The 19,861-nt window shown below is 47.2% G+C and overlaps 1 protein-coding gene across 2 annotated transcripts in view; it reads right to left on the bottom strand.

Moving 5' to 3' along the window:
• Window positions 1-9,834: 9,834 nt before the first annotated feature.
• Window positions 9,835-19,861, bottom strand: part of AKAP13 (A-kinase anchoring protein 13) — a 247,677-nt gene continuing 237,650 nt past the window's right edge. For both annotated transcript variants that reach the window (XM_021715342.1, XM_008063737.2), the window contains 7 exons: window positions 19,044-19,205; window positions 18,548-18,618; window positions 17,747-17,791; window positions 13,965-14,015; window positions 12,801-13,241; window positions 11,452-11,785; window positions 9,835-10,709 (listed from right to left, as the gene is read on the bottom strand). In XM_021715342.1, coding sequence (XP_021571017.1) covers window positions 10,660-10,709; window positions 11,452-11,785; window positions 12,801-13,241; window positions 13,965-14,015; window positions 17,747-17,791; window positions 18,548-18,618; window positions 19,044-19,205 — 1,154 coding nt within the window. In that variant the 3' untranslated portion in view covers window positions 9,835-10,659. The remainder of the gene's footprint in view (window positions 10,710-11,451; window positions 11,786-12,800; window positions 13,242-13,964; window positions 14,016-17,746; window positions 17,792-18,547; window positions 18,619-19,043; window positions 19,206-19,861) is intronic.

Here is a 19,861-nt window from a genome sequence, read left to right as displayed (position 1 = left end):
TCCAACTCAAAAAAAAAAAAAAAGAATGTTTTAAAAATAAATCTCATTATTTTCCATTGTATGTTGTTTAGGGAACATGAATTACAATACTATCAAGCAACAAGCCCCCTCAAACGTTAAGACAGTCCTTGCAGAGCAGGAGCTATGATCAGGTCACGGTGCGGGGAGAGGATGCGGACGTGAGGGGAGGAGGCTGGAGCGAAGTGGCCTAGAGTCCTGGGGGGAAGTCGCTGGAGGTTGGCCCCAGAGTCTGAGACTTGCAGGCGGGGGCTGGAGTCCTGCCTTCTCTGTCCACCACCCATCCCACCCATCCTTGCTCCTGGAGGTCCTTGGATGGCTCATTTTAGCCCAGGCCCAGTCTTGCTTGGGCTGCTCTCCTTCCATGGGCGTTGCTTCTATCTCGGGTCCCCCTCGTGTTTACCCTGCTGCTTGACAGCCTCCACAGGGAGAGATGTCATCTGGAGCCCTGGGTATACAAGGCTCAGGCCTCCCACAGACAGATGCCAGCTTCATTTCTGGGAAAGCTCCGGGTCATGGGCTGCTTGGGGACCCAGAGGGTCTGACCTGTAGAACTGAAGCTGACCTCTGAGATCCAGCCTGGGAGTCACCCAGCCTGTAGGCTCTCAACCTTAGTTGGACGCTTAGTTGGATGCTACCCGGGCCCCACCCTGAAGACTCTGACGGGACCTGCCTCAGGTGTGGCCTAAGGCTCCCCGCTGGTGACTCTAACCAAGGCTGAGAACCACTCCATTTTGTGGAAGCAACACCTTCAAGGCCCCAGCCCTTCAGTGAGTGCCAAGGTCTGTACAAACAGCAAGGGTAGGAAGTATCTGTGGAGTGTTCTTTGTGCTGTCCTGTCACTTCATCCTCACAGCAGCAGCCCTGTGCCACCTTTCTGCCTCGCAGGTGAAGACATTAATGCTCAATGCCTCGTACACAGCCAAACTGCTCATGGAGAATTATTTTCAGAAGAGGAGTGTGTGCCACCATATCCAGGTCTTTTTTTTTTTTTTTAATTGGAGTCTCACTCTGTCGCCTAGGCTGGAGTGCAGTGGCACACTCCTGGCCACCACACCGGCTACTTTTTTGATTTATTGTAGAGACGAGGTCTCACCAAGTTACCCAGACTGGTCTCAAACCCCTGAACTCCAGCAATCCTCTTGTCTCTGCCTCCCAAAGTGCTGGGATTTCAGGTATTAGCCACCACGCCCAGCGGGGATTTGATTCTAAAAAACCGTACATATATACCCAAATCCCATAGCAGGCACTGCATACACAAAAGTTGGCTCTTTGTACATGCAGGTTTTGCATCCTGCAAATACTGTTTTTGATCTGCATTTGGTTGAAGAAAATTCATGCGTAAGTGGACCTTCGCAGTTCAAACCTGTGTAGTTCAAGGTCAGCTGTCAGGATGCACACAGCAGCTCTCAAACTTTAATATGCATAACCCCACCCCACCAGGGTGTTAGTTAAAAATGCGAATTCTCTGGTTTCCTCCCTGGACCTGCTGAGTCATTAAATCTGGGGTTGGGCCCAGGGATTTGCATTTTAACCAGCAGCCCTGATCATTCCAAAGCACTGGTCTAAGAGAACAATTCTTTTTTTTTTTTTTTTGAGTTGAAATCTCACTCTGTCGCCCAGACTGGAGTGTAGTGGCACGCTCCCAGCCACCGCACTCCAGTCATCCTGCTGGGCTCCGGCGATCCTTCCGCCTCAGCCTTCCAAGTACCTGGAACTACAGAGGCGTGCTACCATGCCCGGCTAATGTTTTGATTTATTGTAGAGATGAGGTCTTGCCAAGTTGCCCAGGCACGTCTCGAATCTGCGGGCTAAAGCAATCCACTCACCTCAGCCTCCCAAGGCGTGGGATTACAGGCTGAGCCACCTCGGCAAAGGTGTGGGTTTGTGCCTGGCTCCAGTGGGCCAGCTGCTTAAACACCACGTGCCTGGGTGTGCTTGTTTACGAAGTGCGAGCCTCATCTCTCAGGATGTTGGATTCCCTGAGATTGCAGTTAGGAGCCAACTGTGGTTTCTCAGCTGGTGAGTGCTCCTCTCTATTGAGCCCCAAGGCCTGGAAGAACTCACTCTGAGAAGACAAAACACTGACAAACTGTCTTTGATCCAGATGCATCTTACCATATGGGATCCCCCAAATCACAGTAGATACTCACACCTGTCAGGCCCACAGATAGGGAATCGTGTATGCGCATTCATGCAGATCAGGTCCTCATGTTGTCATTCTTTTCCTGCCAAGCTGGAAGAAAGGCCGACATTTTTTCTTACAATAACCATATGAGGTAGGTGCCATCATCTCCATGTTACAAATAAACTGGGGCTCAGAGAGGTTAAGTGCGTTGCCTCAAGACACACAGAAGTGGGGTGTGAACCTGAGTCTATCTTTTCCCACACCCAGTATCTTTGGTTACCTTGGAACTGCTCTCATTCTAGCGGGTGCTCCCTGATCCTAGGAGGGTCCCAGTGGTCTGACCCACTTTTGACTGCAAGGCCTGGGTGGGGCAGTGGAGGGAGGGTGGCACTGCAGTGGGCTTCTGGGTTGCCCACCTGGAGGCTCCAGCAGGGGTGAGGCTTCCCTGAGACAACTGGTCCCTGGGACAGTCCTGGCTTTATCCCCAGTATGCAGCCTTGGAGAGAGGGTGTGGGCAAGGGAATCTTTAGCACACTTCCAGGGGAGTGGGAGGAGCTGAGCTCAGCACTGCACTGGCCAGACGCAGCTGGGGAAGGCTCTGCCTGCAGCAGGGCTGGGGAGATGTGGTCATCATTTGCTTCTGTTAAGCCACAGACCGTCTGGGTGCAAAGGGGACAGGCAGGAAGGAGGGGCGAGGTTGCCTTGGCTGCCAGAGAGGGCTTCCTAGAGGTGACAGTTAAGCTAAAGGGAGAGGGGATGGGTGCTCTGAGCCCATCCTGTGCCGGATGCTGCTTGGACAGATGGAGAAGACTGAGTCTGCCCCCCAGAAGCTCTCCTCATAATGGGGGGTGGGGTGGGGGTGGCGCAGATCCAGGGCCAACAGGTGGTCCTGCTGCTTGGCTGATGGGTGTGCTGGGCAAGACCAAGCACTCCCTGATCTCATCTCATCAAACCGTCACACAGATCTGCATGTCATCTGCAGACACATCTGTCCCTTTTTGAAAGAGGAAACGGAGACAGAGAGGTCTAACAGCTTGTCTGCGGTCGGTCACTCAGCTATGAATGGCAGGGGTGGGGTCTCTGCCCATCCTGGTGGTCTCCGTGTGGCCTCTCAGCCTCCACTCCAAGCCCTCCTGACCGAAGAGCCCCAGTGTGGCCCCACCTAGGCCCTCTCAACTCTGCCTGCTCCTACCAGGGTAAGCAATCTTGTTTCACAGACCGGCGACCCTCTCCTTTGGACCGCAGGGACCAAGGCAACGCCTTGGAGAGCCTAGGTTGTCCTGGTAACCACCACCTCCAACTATGAAGTTGGGGGTGGGGTGGGAAGTCTGGGACTGCTCAGAAGGGAGGGAGGGAAAGTTCCTGCCCTCGGTGGATCTGTTCCTAGGAGCCAATTTAAGGCTCCGCCGCCTCCCTTTCCCCTCAACTCTCCCACTTGAGCCTCCTGGGTCCTTGTTCCAGGACAGTCCAGATACAGTTTCCCAGGAAGACGGAAAGTTTCCTGAAGGCGCCTGGAGGGAGGCGCAGCCCTAACAACTGTGGGACTGGAGTGGCGTGGAGCCCGCGATTACCATATGAAAAGAGGAGGCCCGATCAGGCGGGACAGGCTGCTGTTGTCACTTGGATACCAGAGGCAGCTGGGGACTGCGGAGGGGACAGAGGCGGGGAGGGCACCAAACCAAGCCTGGGGGGAAACCAGTGGAGGCTTGGGACCCACATTCTCCACATCTGGGACGCATACAACATTTTCCTAAGCCCAGCCCCATCTCCCACTGCGACTCCTCTCAGGTCTGGGGCTGGAAGTGGGTTGCTCCACCACTCTCTGGAGGAACTGCGGCTGTGTCCCTGCAGAAATAGGGACAATCTTAAGGACAAAGGATCTAAGAATATAAGAACAGGAACTGTGGCAGGATGGGGGGCGGGAAGCTGGAGGGCAGTCTCTCAAGGTGTTTCTTGCTGTGAAGAACAGATGGGGTTGCTGGTCACCGAGATCTTAGTTCTGACACCGCAGCTCAGTTGGCCTCCCCTTTGCTTCTGTTGCTGCTTCCAAAGGAATCTCAGACCTGCATACACACAGCCCCCGTCACCCCCCCCATCTCCCCTGCTTCCCACAAGCTCTGTCCTGGTCTTTTGGTCTCCTGGGTTTCCTAATATCCTTTCTATGTTTCCGGTTTAGATTCTATCTCGCTGCATGGATTACCACACTTCCTTTCAGGGAGGATCTTTTGGGCAAACCACATCACCGCATCCCCAGCCAGCTTGTGGATGGCTGCCCCTAAGCCACGAATTTTCCTTGGGCTGGGGGATCTTCCAACACAAAATAGCCACTTTTGAATAAGCCACTTGGTGGTCAGGTCTGTGCCCTGGCAGAGGCCCCAGGCCCAGCAGCCTCCATCAGGAGAGGGTGGAGACTTAGATCCCCACTGAATGGTTGTCCAAGATGCTGGGAGCCCTCCATGCTTTGTGCCTCTGCTGTTCTGGAAGGGAAGAATGGACGCGTCTCACTCCTTTTGCCTCCCAGAGCCCGTCCCTGGCTCAGGACCAACTGCAGGGGAGCGCTGAAGAGGGGGCCATGAGAACCATGGATGTCTGGGTGGGATCGTGGACACAGGGCATCGTGGACACAGGGCATCGTGGACACAGGCCAGGACTACTGCTTGGTGGAGGAGGGGGCTGCCTGGGCGACAGCCGAAGATGGGGGGCAGTAAGTGGGGGACAAGGGACCAGCACTGCAGTGGCTTGTGGAGTGGCAGCTAAAAAGCAGGGCTGTAAAAGACTTAAAAAATCCATGTGCTTCCAAGTTCCTGGAGAAAGAAAAGACACTTGGCAGCCTGGAGCCTTTCTTCTTTGTGGCTGTGAGGCCAGGAGTGGCTGGAAGCTGGGAAGCAGTTGAGCCAGGCTGTGGCAGCTTTGCCCACGCTCTTTGCTTCCTCCGAGCACACGTCCTCCATTCCCAGCTGGATGTCCAGAACTTTCTATAGTCCAGGAATCTCAGACAAGCCATAGGCCCCGCAGGCAGGGCCAATGCTAGCTCACACAGGTCAGCAGTGTCCCCTGGACCACTGCACCCTAAGGTTAGACCAGGTGCATTGTCTGCAAATCGGCTTTTCCTTCTTGAATTAGTTCTTGACAGTTGCTCTGGTCTGGGGGTGAGATGGGTAGGAAGAAACTGGCAACAAGAAATAAACTAGTATGGGGCAGACCCTTAGCCCGGCATGGCAAGGTGTGCCAGTAGTTTCAGCTACTTGGAAGGTTGAGGCAGAAGTGCCTGAGCCCAACTGGTAGACAGCCTGGGTGACAGAGAATCCAAAAAAGAAAGAAAGAAAAAAGGATGGCAGACTCCACCATCTATAGCAGAGTCTGTGGTCACTGCATTGGCTAATCTGGAAACATGATTTTTGACTCTCGGCACTAGCCCTGAGACTCCAGGGCTGAGTCACCCTCTGGGATTGGGTCCAGCTCCAGGACAGCGAATGGAGCATGGCAGTTGCCTTGTGCAGCAGGACCTGAGTCCTGCTCCCCAAGGGACAGAAACCACCCTTTTCACAGGGGAGAGGGCTCTCCTCACCTGGGGAGTGGTATATTCCTTTCACCAGGAGCCAGGGACAGGAATAAATTAGGCTTCAAATCAAGACTTCAAAGGAAATTTATTTTTTTTGAAAGGACTGAGGGGGACTTTACAAGAGTCTGAAGCCAATAACTAGAAAGGAAGATAAATAAAATACAAAGCAGTATGTTATGGCAAAATTCCAGAAAACACACTGAAAAAAACTTTACAGTTTAAAACTGCTTCACTTTGTACATAATTACAATCAATATACAGCACTGGGTTTTAACCCATCTTTTTATTTAATAGGATTTAGCACACAAATGTTCACAAAGCGTTTGGAAACAACCAATGAGAGCAGAGGTACCAGGTGTATCCCAGTCGCCCTGCACAGGTCTCCCTGCGCACCCTCTGTGTGTGGGCAACACAGGAAGCCACAAGGCTTAACCTGAACCACTGGCAGACTCGCTGGGCAGGGCCCATGTCAGTGCTCCAGGACTGTTCATGAAAAGCAGGGGAAGGCAATGCCGGAGTCAGGGGTGAGTGGGTTCTGTGCTTCCCACAGAAGCCCCTCTGGTGTGGCACAGGCAGGTCCTACCTGGTTGTAGGGCATGCCACTGCTTCTGTGGCGGGGGACACTTAGCCATTGGGGGTTGCCCACCTTTAAACCTTAGTTAGATGGAAAAATAATTCATGGCCTGTCAATCTTCTGACAATTAAATTAGATCAGTCCATGGAAAGACATCTTTATTCTCCCTTCCTTTTTTTTCCTTTAATGGCAGCATTAAAATATTTTTTATTTCAAAACCTGGCCAGCAGGCAGTTGATTCCAAGGCTCTGGTTAACTAGGAATGTTATGATACACTGAAAGAAAAATTAAGAACCAAACCCTAGGCAACCCCCTCAGGTCCCTCTCACTGTGGGAGCTTTTCTGTCCTCAATAAATCCTGCTTCCAAAGAACAAAAACAAAAACAAAAAAAACTGAACCAAACCCAAACAAAACTCTTTGCCCTCTTGTTAGGATGGATGAGGACAATGGGGTCGGCCAGGACACTGGCTGGGACACATCACGGTGGTGGCACGCCAAGACGGTCCTGCTGAAGGCAGGTAAGGCACATGTGTCCTGCATCCAGCGCCACCACTTCAACAAAGGGCTATTTCTAGGCTCCCACATGCCAAGGGTGGTCCAATACGGAGGGCAGGTGCCCTCCTGCAGTGTCTGGGGTCACCTGGTGCCACCCTCTTTCTGGCCACTGGACCCACTCACCAGGACAGTCTTTCTAAGCCCCCTTTCTGGGCTTGGCCGTCCTCTGGGCACAACTAGCCACCCATCGTCAGAGTAAACTTCAGTTGCAAAGCAAATGCCAAAGTCGAGAAAGCCTTAGAGACTAAAGAATGAAACAGAAAGTCTTTCTCTAGAAAGTAGTTTCTGGATTGAGTTCTGGCTTGTGCGGTTATGGTTCCACTCTTTATTTAAGGCAGGGCCTACTGAATTAAACTCTTGCATACTAATACCATCTCTCCAAATAATGGAACAAACCAACCCAAGGTCTCAAAAATGTGTGCTTGCTACTAATATTGAGGCCTCGAGAAGATGACAATTAAAGGGAGAAAATTAGCCAAGGGAGGACTTTTGGGTGGTACTGTATTACCCTGAGACATATAAGGGGAAAGAAGGTAAAATTCGTACCTTTTCAAACAAATTCTTGATAAGGATTTCTTCCCCACAGATAGCTCTCGTGGGGGGAGAAGGAATACGGCAAAGGTTAAATGTAGCAATTTTAACCCTCTCCATTTGCTAAGAAAACACAGTTAACATGTTTGATTGTCTCAAAAATGAAGTCAACTGATAAGAGCATTTAAAGTGCACATGTCACCCAACTGGGATGACAGCTACTGAGATGATTACAATTGAGAGAAGATGCAGGCTCCTTCGAGGAAGTTCACTAGATTCTGGAATCTGGAGACTCTGAACAGTATCTCCATCTGTCCCCCAAAACTGAAGCACAATTTCAGGCACCTGATTTCTTTAGCTTGATGGGGGAAATATGGTTTCCTTGTGGGAAAATAGTATGGGAAATTCAGTCTGAGTCACCCTAGAAAGCGATCCCTTCTTACAGAAGAGAAACTCAGAGGGCTTTAGGCTGAGCAACTAGAGCAACTCTCAAGGTCATGAGCACAAGCACCCACAGTCCCAGGTAATTCCCCAAGCACAATAACGAATCCCCTTGAGGTCAGTTTCAAAGGGGGAGAGAGATGCTGAAGGTGTGTAAAAAGCATTGTTCTTGGTAAGTGGTTCTCTTTCTGCACTGCAGACCATAGTCCAGATAAGGACGGGTGGCTGGGGGACCCAGGGACTACCTTCCGATTCTGATTCTAAAATTGTCCAACTGGAACCTGGGCAAACTGTTTTAAGTCAGTGGGGGCATGGGCAGAAGGGAACTCTCCATTTCTTTTTTTTTTTTAACTTTTAAATTTTTTATTTTAAAATTGTGGGGTACAGTTCAGGGTTAGGTATACAAATATTCATTGTGCAGGTACCCTTATTGATGGGAACACTCCATTTCTAAAAAAGACCAGAACGACCAATGCAAGTTAAGTATACCAAGCTAGTGAGGAATGAAGGACACCTGAACAGCAACATTGAGTCAAGCTGTGCTGTGAGGCACAGTAATGTACAGGACCTGCAGTGCTTCTGTGAGTTGCGTGTGGGAGCCCATCGGATCATCACTAACGCTTGCTGTCCCAAACCCGGGGAACAGGGTCCTTGGCCTGCACATACACAGGGAAGAAAGGCAGGTCTTTATACACTGCTGCCTTCCTGTGAACCCCAGGTGGGGAACTCAGAGCCAGTGGCCAGGACAGGCCGCTGAGTCTGCAGTGGGCTTGAGAAAGTCATAAAAGGCCTCAGTTGTACATGGAGCTGTAAGGATTAATGAAAGAAAGCAACTTGACTTTTTGCTGTTTAGGGTCTTTGTGGTTACATCATGGTTTTGATAGAAAAGTTAGCTGGTTTTGGTCTTAAAGTCTATTTTTGAAGGGTAAGAATTCTGTGACAAAAATAGGCAAAGATAGCTCACAGGTGGCAAGTTTCTTAATTCTCAACAAGGGAGAAGACATTCCTTGATAGAAGAATGAGGTGGGGCTACAAGGAGGGAAGGACACAACTCCTTCCCTTAAATTTCACCTGGGCCTTGAAGGCACTTTGAAAGACACTGCTGAGTAGGCACTGGAGGCTGCCACTTCACTCTGCAGTTCTGAGACAGTTTCAACTGCTGGGCTAGTAATGGTTCACCCTTAAAAGAAACACACAAACACAACACAACACATATACACACAATAAATAAAACAAATCTAGGCTAAACACTTAAACCAGACCTCTTTCAAATAAACTGAAAGATAAATATCTCCATCTGCAAGGCCAGCTTGCAATTCATCAACAAGCACCGAGTTACAGATTTTTTTTTTAAAAAGTGTGTTCAAAGACCCATCCTTCTGAGGGGCAGAAAGCAGGAACGGAAGGCCACATTGGAAGCACAGAATTTCCAGGTCTCCCTTCCTGGCACGCGGGGCCTTAGAGGGAAATGTTACCACAAAGTGTCCTGCACATACCAGCTTGTGAAGAGCCCCGAGCAAACAGACCAAAACACAGAAGACAAGAAGAAGAGAAGCAGCAGGCAGCGGCTAGGACCTCTTTCAGGGCAGAGCACAGCTCATCAAAAGACCTTTAAACATTTTTTAAGAAACCAATTTTGAAGAGGCCTCCTGACACAGCATGAGCACTTTCTAGACACACTGTCTGGCCAGCCCGCCTCTCAGGCTGCACTGGTGGAGACTTCTACACCTGGGCTTAACCCTGCACCTGTAACCAATTCCTGGATGTTTGCCCTCGAGTGGGGCCTTGGCGCACAGTTCCTGCCTGGTCTGGGTTGGGAGGCTGGTGTGGTCTTGTGGAGGAAGAAGTCGCCCTGTGGAGGTATGCCACAGGGTGCTCTTCAGGCGAGGGACAGTTGCCAGTTGCCCAGGGGAGCCATGAGGAGAGCTCAGGAATACTGCCAGGAGGTTGTGGCTATTTCTGAGTGCTCAGTGACAACCAGAAAGAGTCATGATGCAGGGATAACAGTGAGGAGGCCTTTCTACTTGACCTGTGCCCAGAACATATGGGCACACATTCTGGAAAGCCGGTATATTTCTTCTAGATTTGATGATAAAATACTATTTTTTTTAGTGCCCAAAACACTGAGATCAAGGTAGTGCAGATCATGTTTTTATACACGTCAAGCCTTCTTTCACTGGTTTCACAAACGTCTGTCATCCCTTCTAAAATGAAATGAGAAATACATACAAAAAAGGGGTGATGTGTGCACAGGGTGGGTGAAGGGTACCTAGTCTCTAAGGACTACCAGGTAAAGTACCCAGGGACCTGATCAGTCCAGGTGCCCCTCCTGTGCTGAGCTAGCTGACCACAGGGCTGGCACAGGCGGTGCATACTTCTGGCATATCCTATATGTATATGCAGACAGATCACTGTATATATACACAAAGTTCAGACTATCTGCTGTTTGGTTTTGGTGTGTTCTCCCAAATAAAAGGCAGCCAGAATTCAGCCTCATTTGGAAACACTCTTTCAGCCTTTAGGACTTCCCAACATGTCCAAAACCACTGCCTGTACTTCTGAGGCTACTACTTTCAGTGTAACATCTTGCATAGGGCCGGCCCCAACCTGTGAGTCCTTGGTAGTCACTAGTTATGGGTGAAGCAGAGTCTGGGCCTCCTTCCCCACCCTGACACTCAAGACAATCTGCTCCTTTTTGTCCAGGACCTGGGCTGCCCAGGGGGACTGGACGCTGAGGAGCAGTGGGTGTCCAGTGTAAGAGACTTGTGCATACAGGGACAGTAGGAGATGTGGGTTGGGAACCATCGGCCACGACCAGGAGGCAGCTGCCTTAGCAGACAGGAACGGGGTCAGCAGAAGATCTCCTCCCCCTCTGCTGATGCTTCTGATGCAGGACCATCTGGAAAAGTGAAAACCAAGAATGAAAAGAAATTCAGGAAAAAAATGTCCTTTTCATTTAACTTCTTCCTTCCCAACCAAAAATCTTCTGTGATGCAAACAGGTGACCGAGGTTTATGGGCAATTAACTTATCATGCACTGGGGTTTCCGAACACCATCTGATGCCTGCTTTAACTTTTACATAAGTACTAGAATTTTTATTTATAAATAAGCCTGGACAGTACAAATTTCTCTTTAAACTCCCACATAGAAGGGAGAGATCAATCTAAGGAGAAGGAACAGAGGACTCGGAAAAAGTGGCACAGGAATGGAGAGGCATTTAGTATAACATAATCACAGGCCCTGTGACCCCTGGGACGTCAGGAAACCTCCCTGAGCATCAGTCTCCTCATTTATCTTGGGGTTAGCTGCATCTACTGGATACAGTCATTTGAGGATGAAATCACCAAATGCTAGCTATTGTTATCCATGACTGGACTAGGCCTCGAAAGGATGTAGATAAGCTCCAGTTCCTCAATCGGAAATGCTTCAAAAATGACATCTGCATCCTCTGCTTTGCACATGGGGCCACACAGAGTGCCACACTTCACAAGTGGTCTGGTGAGGAGGAGGAGTGCGGCTTCTGCACATCTGAACTGCACCCTTTTGAAACGCCCCCACTCTGTCTCGTGCCACTAAAATTTATCCTCTCTTCAGAATGCATGGACACGATGGTCACAGGAGAGCAGTGTGCGTGACTCACCACCAGGCTGAGGGCGGCTTGCTTTGTTCTTCTTTTTTTTCTCCTTCTTTTCCTTTGGCTTAGCTAACCCAAACAGGCGGGTGGAGGCAGAGGTGGATGCTGGGGCCTGGCTCTGCCCCTCTGGTGCTTTGTTTGTCTGGCTGGTTGAACTCAATATATGAAAAGGCCCCTTGTCTTTGTGTGTCCGAGAGATACTGTTCCTTTTTGGGGACACTGAAAGTTCTGAGTCTAAGGACCCTGATTTGGCTATGGGAGGTGTGGATGGCACGGGAGACTCCTCGGGATTGGGGAAGAAGGATGGGATCCTCATCAGCTTGGTATGGTGATGTGAAACCTGCACACATACAAGACAAGGGGTGTTAAGTTGAGGCCACTGGTTCTCTGATACCCACTCAACAAGTGCTGGCTGAATTCAACCGGTTTTTACCACTTCTGTGGGCTCTCTAGAGCTCACTGTAAAAAGGTTCAGAACTCTTCGGTTTCATTTGCTGTCCTCCCTCAAGCAGTATCTATAAACAAGTTAAAAATATCACCTTCAATATTTTTATTACATATACTAATACCAGCATCATAAAGGATTAGTGGTACCTTTGATGAAACAACTTAAAATAACTCCCGCTCCCTAAAAAAACAAGCAGAGAGCTGCTTATCATCTTAAAGAGAGCTTTACACAGGGATGCAGACAATTTTCAGGGTGAAGAGAACACAGAGTCTGTTCAGGTGAGAGGGTAAATGGGAGAGCTGAGCTTATGCCAAGATCCTAGTCAAAGGTTAAACCAAAGAGAAAGGGGGTCATGTAATCTGAGTTCTCTCAGTTGCCTGGGAAGCATCTTTCCTCCTCTGTCAGAGCCCTGATGGTTTTATTGAGATTGGGGTGGGATCCATACTTGTGTCATAAAAAGCCACACAGAGCATTTGCTTCTCCTCACCATACATCTGAAAACCTCTGCAGAAAGCTAAAACTGTCCCTACTCTGGAGGATGCCAGTCTAATTTTCTTTCATGGTCCCTGGTCAATCAATCAAACATACGGCAAAATGATATGTGTTTCTAAAGGTGGGCAGATCTGTGTACACCCAGGCTCTCTATCTGCTGCCAGTGTCCATGCTCCAGAAGAACCATGGACCACCACTGAAATAAACATGAGAGTCAGTGTACTGAGTAAGTGAAAGCCTGACCACATAAGAGCAGCTACAGAGAATGAAAGGTTTCATCAACAGTTACAAGGCAAATCAGGAATGACACGGAGCCCAGCTGCCTGAACACCTCCAAGTCAGAGTATCTCTGTCCACGAGAGGAGCAACCACCTCCCGCTGCTTGCTGGGATGGGTCCTCAGGAGCTCCCATTACCTGACATTCCATCTGCCTCTGGCTGAGCCGTTCAGCATCTCGGCGCAGCTGCTCCTGCTCCCTCTCCAGCTGTTTCTGGGCTGCACGCAGCCGCTCCAGGTCGTACTGGTATGCGCCCTTCTTCTGCTGAAGTTCCTCCTGGTCCTTCTCCAGGTCCTGCTGGCCCTGCTGCACCCTCTCCTCACGCTGGGCCAGGCGTGCCTCACGCTCCCGCAGCTCCCTCTCGCGGGCCTCCCACTCGCGCTCATGCCGGCGCTTCTCCTCCAGGTGCTGCGCCTGCTGCTTCTGAAGGTTGGCCAGGTCCTGGCGCTGCTTCTCCAGGCTGCGCTGCTTCTCCTGCTCGATGAGGGAGCTCGGGCGGGATGAGCTCCGGGTGAGTGTTCTCTCGCTCAGCACCAGCTTCTGGTCCTCAATGTAGCTGTCCTGCTGCAACACCACACCCTGAGGGGGCACAGGGGAGGACAGCTGTGGGATGCCGGCCAGGAGGAAAGCCAGCTTCTGTGACCCCCCCGCCCCGAGGCACCAGGCACTATGATAGACCATGACTCTCCCATCATTTTTCAAGCTGGCTGTATGACCATACTCCAGGATAACCGTGGGCAGTTATCAAATAGGAACTGCAAAAGTGCAGGAGTCAGTTTTTCTCAAACCTGGTCACATGCTGTCTGCAGTCACTGGTACTGCCTGAGGTGGAATGAGCATGTATGTTTGGAGGGGATGGGGAAGGTGGGAATGATACAGTTTATATCTTCCAGAAAAGAAGTAAGCAGAATTTGAAGATATTCCTGGGAAGTGCTAAACAGCAATTGTTCTGGGAGGGCTGCTCTATTCAAATACCACACAGACATGAAATATGGAAGATCACATTAAAGGCTTTCTAGAGTGAGATGCTCTCAATTGCACATAGCACCCTCTGTGCTCTGTGGCACAGTTATCAAGCAGTGCCCATAGTCCACCAGCTGTCCACCAACTCTGGTCTTGGGTAGGCAGTGGTATTGAACCACTGCATGTTCTAGCTTTTCTTGTCATGAGAGCCAGTCTTCTTTAGATGAGGGCCTTATGTACCAATAAGCAAACGACAAACCCCTAAGATCCAGGTCATTAGTCCTTGTGCTGTCATTCTCTAAATAAGTGTGTGCATGGATAAAAGACGAAGTCACATACCTGCAGACTGCTAAGGAGTTCATGGAGATGAACAATGCTCTGCATGACCTGCTGCAAAAGGAACACAATGGAAACATGTATTGTAGGACTTGATGAATCTCAGGATCTATCCCACTCCACAGTTATCTGACAAGGTAGCGTCCTTAAAATACAAGGTACTTGTATTTTAATGAAATATTTTCAAAATGAAAGCACCAAAGAGGATAAGTGGGTACAAGCAGCCAAGAAAAATACAAAACAAACAAAACAACTGTGTGTGTAGAAGGAATACAAACACACACAAAAAATGCATTATAAAGCTTCCATTATTTAAAGTGGAACACAGATGGCATACATATCAATGTAACAGAACAGAAAGGCTAGAAAGAACCATAACAACTTATTCTATAAGTAGCACATTAAATCTATGGAAAAGGAAAGAACATTCAATGAATTGTTCTGTAAAACTTGGCTAAATTTCTGAAAAACATTAAGCTGGGACCTTGGCTCATATTTTTAAAAATGTTCAGACAGAGCCGGGCTTGGTGGCTCAGCCTGTAATCCCATGCCTTTGGGAGGCTGAGGTGAGTGGATCGCCTGAGCCTGTGGGTTTGAGAACCACCTGGGCAACTTGGTGAGACCTCATCTCTACAATAAATCAAAAATTAGCCGGGCTTGGTAGTGCACGCCTGTAGTTCCAGTTACTTGGAAGGCTGAGGCGGAAGTATTGCTGGAGCCCAGCAAGTCGAGGTTGCAGTGGCCGGGAGCGGCTACTGCACTCCAGTCTGGGCGAGAGTGAGACTCCAACTCAAAAAAAAAAAAAAAAAAAGAAAGGCAAAGAACTTGAATAGAAATTCAAATGAAAAATCTGAAAAAGGCTCTCATAGAACCAAAATCAAAACCAAAAAATACCCTAGTAGAAAAATAGGCCAGGAACACAAACCAGCAATTCATAAAAGAATCAATATGAATGGATGATTATGTAACATATTAAAATGACTCAACCTTATCTGAAATCAAATAAATGCAAATTAAAATAAAGAAATGCCACTTGAACTTGTATCAAACCAACAAAACACCAATTAAAAAATGATAATACTCAATGTTGGTAAAAGATGGAAGTGGGTACTCATGTATCTAATGAGTGGGGCCACATGTTGCTATCCCTTTAGATAGCAATTTGTCATGCTGAGGAAATAATCAAAGAGCTGTTCCAAAAAAAAGTATGAACAAGGATGTTCTTGGCTACATTATTTAAAAATCAAAAACAGAAAAAGAATTAACTATCAGGAAGGTTAAATAAATTATGGTAAACAATAAAATAATGTTTTATTCATTATTCACTGAATAATGTTTTATTCACCGTTCAACAGAATGCTTTGTACAGATATGCCTTAGGGAAATGGTTTTAGTGCATGTTAAGAGAAGAAAAAAGCAGGATTATGAAGCTCTAGGGAGTATTGATACAAATTGTATAAAACAATTCAGACATACAAACATATGTGGAAAAAAGGCTGGAAACAGAAACACCAAACATTTAACAGTAGTTATATCTCAGTGGTGGGATTATGATTATTATTAAGCAAGTTATGTTACTTTCTTACCACGAACATGTATCCCTTTTATAATACTTAAAAAATCACTTAAAAGCAAAAGACAAAAACTTAGTTACCAGGCTTAGCTCTTCTGAGAAAACTTTTTAGCTCTTACTTTATTCTTAATAAACAGACTGAGAGAAGTCACAGAATGCCTGCCTATGCTAGCACCATATCCAGAGAGTGTAACCTGTACTGGAAGGTCTTGTGCTAGCTGTTTCCCCAAGTCTTCTTACTAACTATGGGGGGGAGCTGCCAAGTGGGAAAATTAGCTAACAGCAAATTTTCAAGCAACAGATACGGCAGGCAAGCAGCATGTGAAGCCTGGGCTTATGTCTTTTAAAGACAAGCACACCAAAGTTAATTCCTTTAGGATACCACTGTATTCAATGTCAGCAAATATAAAACAGTATCTTTCTGTGTTTTATTTATTTATTTATTTATTTGAGTTGGAGTCTCACTCTGTCGCCCAGACTGGAGTGCAGTGGCTGGGAGCGGCCACTGCAGCCTTGACCTGCTGGGCTCCGGTGATCCTTCCACCTCAGCCTTCCAAATAGCTGGAACTACAGGCGCACGCTACCACGCCCGGCTAATTTTTTTGATTTATTGTAGAGATGAAGTCTCGCCGAGTTGCCCAGGCGGGTCTCGAACCCATGGGTTCAAGCAATCCTCTCACCTCAGCCTCCCGAAGCGTGGGATTACAGGCTGAGCCACCAAGCCTGGCTCTCTTTCTGTGTTTTAGGGGGAGAAAAGGAAAGATTCTCCTTAACTTAAAATTTCAAAACAAAGCTCCTCAGAGATTTAAGATATTATGTTAAAATCAAGAAGAAAAAGAAGAGCCAGGTGTGGTGGCTCACACCTATAATCTAGCACTTCAGGAGGCTGAGGCCAGAGGACTGTTTGAGCCCAGACTAAGCAACATAGTGAGACCCCATCTCTATAAAAATAAAAACTAGCCAGGCATGTTGGCACATGCCTGTAATCCTAGCTACTCAGGAGGCTGAGGCAGAAGGATTGCCTGAGCCCAGGACATCGAGGCTACAGTAAGCTATGATTATACCACTGGGTGACACAGTAAAACCCTGACTCAAAAAAAAAAAAAAAAAAAAAAAATCCACAAAAAAACCAAAAAACATTCTGGAGAAGTACACTCTAAAAAGCAACTGTCATATACATGACTTTAGTCTGCTTACACGAAGTCAAATGCACAGAAGTAATTTTGGATATGGTAGTAGCCCTAAAGACAGCTTCCTAAGAAGGAGTAAAGGGGCAGGGGAGGATGCCTGGAAGAGGTGCTGTTGCCCTGCAGGGTCATCAGAACTCAGCTGACGGGGAAACAGACTAGCTTCAGAATCTGACTTCTTTCTGGGAGGACACCAAGGCTACTTCTTAGTTGAAACATACATATGTTAAGTCAAAGACAATACTCAAAAGAAGAAACCTCAAGTTGAGTACTTAAAGGATAAGAAATTCCTACGAAGAATTAACCACAAGTTAAATGCCCATGTTCTAATCTGTGGCATTTGGTATCAGGTTTGTGTTGCAGTAATGGTTGCTACCAAATTCTACTCATTGTTCTTAGACAGAAGGAAAACACCAAGGAGGCTTCAAAGTCCACAGTTAAAGAAAGCTGATTAAAAGCAAGAGACTTCTAACTGAGTGTGGTGGCTCATGCTTGTAATTTCAGCACTTTGAGAGCAGAGGCAAGAGGACTGCCTGAGTCCAAGGGTTTGAGATCAGCCTGGGCAACTTGGCAAGACCTCATCTCTACTGTAAATCAAAAAAATTAGCCGGGCATGGTGGCATGCACCTGTGGCTCCAGCTACTTTGAAGGCTGAGATGGAAGGATGCCCTGAGCCCAGCATGTCGAGGCTGTGGTGGCTGTGAGCACGCCACTGCACTCTAGTCAGGGTGAAAGAGTAAGACTCCGACTCCAAAAAAAAAGAAAAAAGAAAGAAAGAAAAAGAAAAGAAAAACAAAACAAGAGACTTCGTAAGCCACCTTGGTAGGCGATTCTCTAACTGGCAAAACTCCAAGATGGTGCCCTGGGGTCAAAGAAAGGGGAAAAATAAAGGTAAAGGAAACTGACAACTGTATTGCTTTCGTGCATAGATAACAGCCAGGAGTTAGCTTGTTTATAACAGCAAAATGAAAATGAATATTCCCAGCAATAACAAACATAATCTTTTAAAAAGCTTATGTCCTTACCTCATTGTTTCTTTTAAGCATAAATACCAGGTTAGCATTTCCACTCTATAAAATGAAAAAACATTCATTTAAAAAATGAAGATCCATATTCAATGTGTTTCTAAGTTATACTAGAGTTTCATGTTTCTTTCTTTTCTACCACAGCCTCTCGATGCAAGGGAGTGAGGACTTAAGGTTGAACTACTTACTACTAAAGTCTTATAAAGAGATCAGGTTGGAGAATCTGAAACAAACCTCTTAATGAACCTGGTTCTGCCAGGGCCATGGTAGAGTTATGTATGATTGTAACTTTTTTTTTTTTTTTGAGTTGGAGTCTCACTCTGTCGCCCAGACTGGAGTGCAATGGCCGCTCGCGGCCACCACAGCCTTGACCTGCTGGGCTCCGGAGATCCTTCCGCCTCAGCCTTCCGAGTAGCCAGAATTACAGGCATGCGCTACCATGCCCGGCTGATTTTTTGATTTATTGTAGAGATGAGGTCTCGCTGTCCAGGTGGGTCTCGAACCCGCGGGCTCAGGCAATCCTCTCACCTCAGCCTCCCAAAGGCACGGGATTACAGGCTGAGCCACCGAGCCCGGCAATTGTAACATTTTGCTCTAAGTCAGAGAGGTCACATAGTCAATGATGTGGAATTCTGAGTTGTAGTTTGCTTTAAAAATGTGATTTCCTCTGAAAATAATTTTATTAAAAGCAGCAAGTCAGACATCCAAAACAAGATCAAAGAAAAATAATTTCAAAGATTACAGATTCCTAGGGAAGTGCCAAGGAGGTTCACAGATTGTGTATTTCATAAAAGGAATTACCTTTTTCAGGCCACTATCTGATTCTGTTCTCCTAAGATCTTGGCCATCATCTCCCTCTTCCTTCTCGCCGCCTAAACAAAAACCAAGTAAGTTTTTTTTAAAAAGCTGTGAAACACACTAGTCAAGAAAAAAATATGATATGGATAGCTTTGGAGACGTGATATTTCGGACTCCTATTAAAGAGAAGAGAAAAAGAGAAGCCACTTGGTGGCAGCTAAGTGAGTATTAATAATTTCACGAATGCAGAAGAACTGGAAATAGAAACGGGTATTATACTTCTTTGGCTTCAGTTTAGCTAAGATCCCAGGAAGATCTTTTTGTGACTCCAAATGAAGGAGTCTGACAGAGGTGCTTAAGTGTTTTAGGATCTCACTCAAACATTTACTGATTGAATGGGACAGAGGAGATATAGTTACTAAAATACATGCCACCTTTACTCATGTGAGATAGTCAAGGACTGCCTATGAAAGCACATGAGTTCATTCAAATCATTTACCTTTTGAAGCATTCATCTGATGGCTGTCAAATCCTCCAAAGGTCTCTGCTCTCCGAGGCAGGGAAACAGGGCCAACCATGCCTTCTTGTTCAGTGGGGCTGTTGACAGCTTGCCCAAGTGTGCCTCCCAGGCTTCCAATCACCAAACCCTGAAGGATCTCCACTGGAAAAGGGGAAACATGCAATGATATCTTGTCTCTTTTTTTTTTTTTTTTAAATTTTTTTTATTATTATAAAGATATCTTGACTTTCAATGAGAAAAAAAAAAAAAATTCATGGTATACATGACATATCCAGGGAGCGTGATCAGAAAGTTACAAAGAGTAACTTCCTTGTTCAAAAAACGGTCTCAGATCTCAGCTTAGGGTACAGTTTTCATTTGCACTGTACTAGAAATTTAGAGATGCAACCTTGAACTTTATGTACAATAGGCCTAAGAAAATTTGAAGGGGTACAGAGAAGGCATAGTAATTTACTGGAAGAAGCATGGCTTCTGGAGTCAGATCCAAAGCAGTCAGAAGATACTCCCCAGAAATTAAGGTTGAGAATATAAACTGGGAACATCAATAAAACAGGCAGGGTTTTTGGCCTCCCCTATAGTGAATGAGTTCATAGGGCTAGAGTAGTCTAAGAATTTGCATCCTCAACTCTGACCACAACTGGGAGTTTGTTTGTTTGTTTTTAAGAGAAGGGCCCACAGAAAGAAGTGCAGAAAGTGGAATAAAAGTTGAGCAGGAGAGGAATAACAGACTTGAAGAAAAATAAGGTCTAGATGGAATAAGGGAAGGAACCAGCGGCCAGAAATCTTATAAGACAAGC

The sequence above is a fragment of the Carlito syrichta genome, unplaced genomic scaffold (genome assembly GCF_000164805.1).
Source record: "Carlito syrichta isolate Samal-C Ts95f unplaced genomic scaffold, Tarsius_syrichta-2.0.1 Scaffold307019, whole genome shotgun sequence".
Classification (NCBI taxonomy): Eukaryota; Metazoa; Chordata; class Mammalia; order Primates; family Tarsiidae; genus Carlito; species Carlito syrichta.
This window is presented reverse-complemented; position numbering and strand designations above follow the sequence as displayed.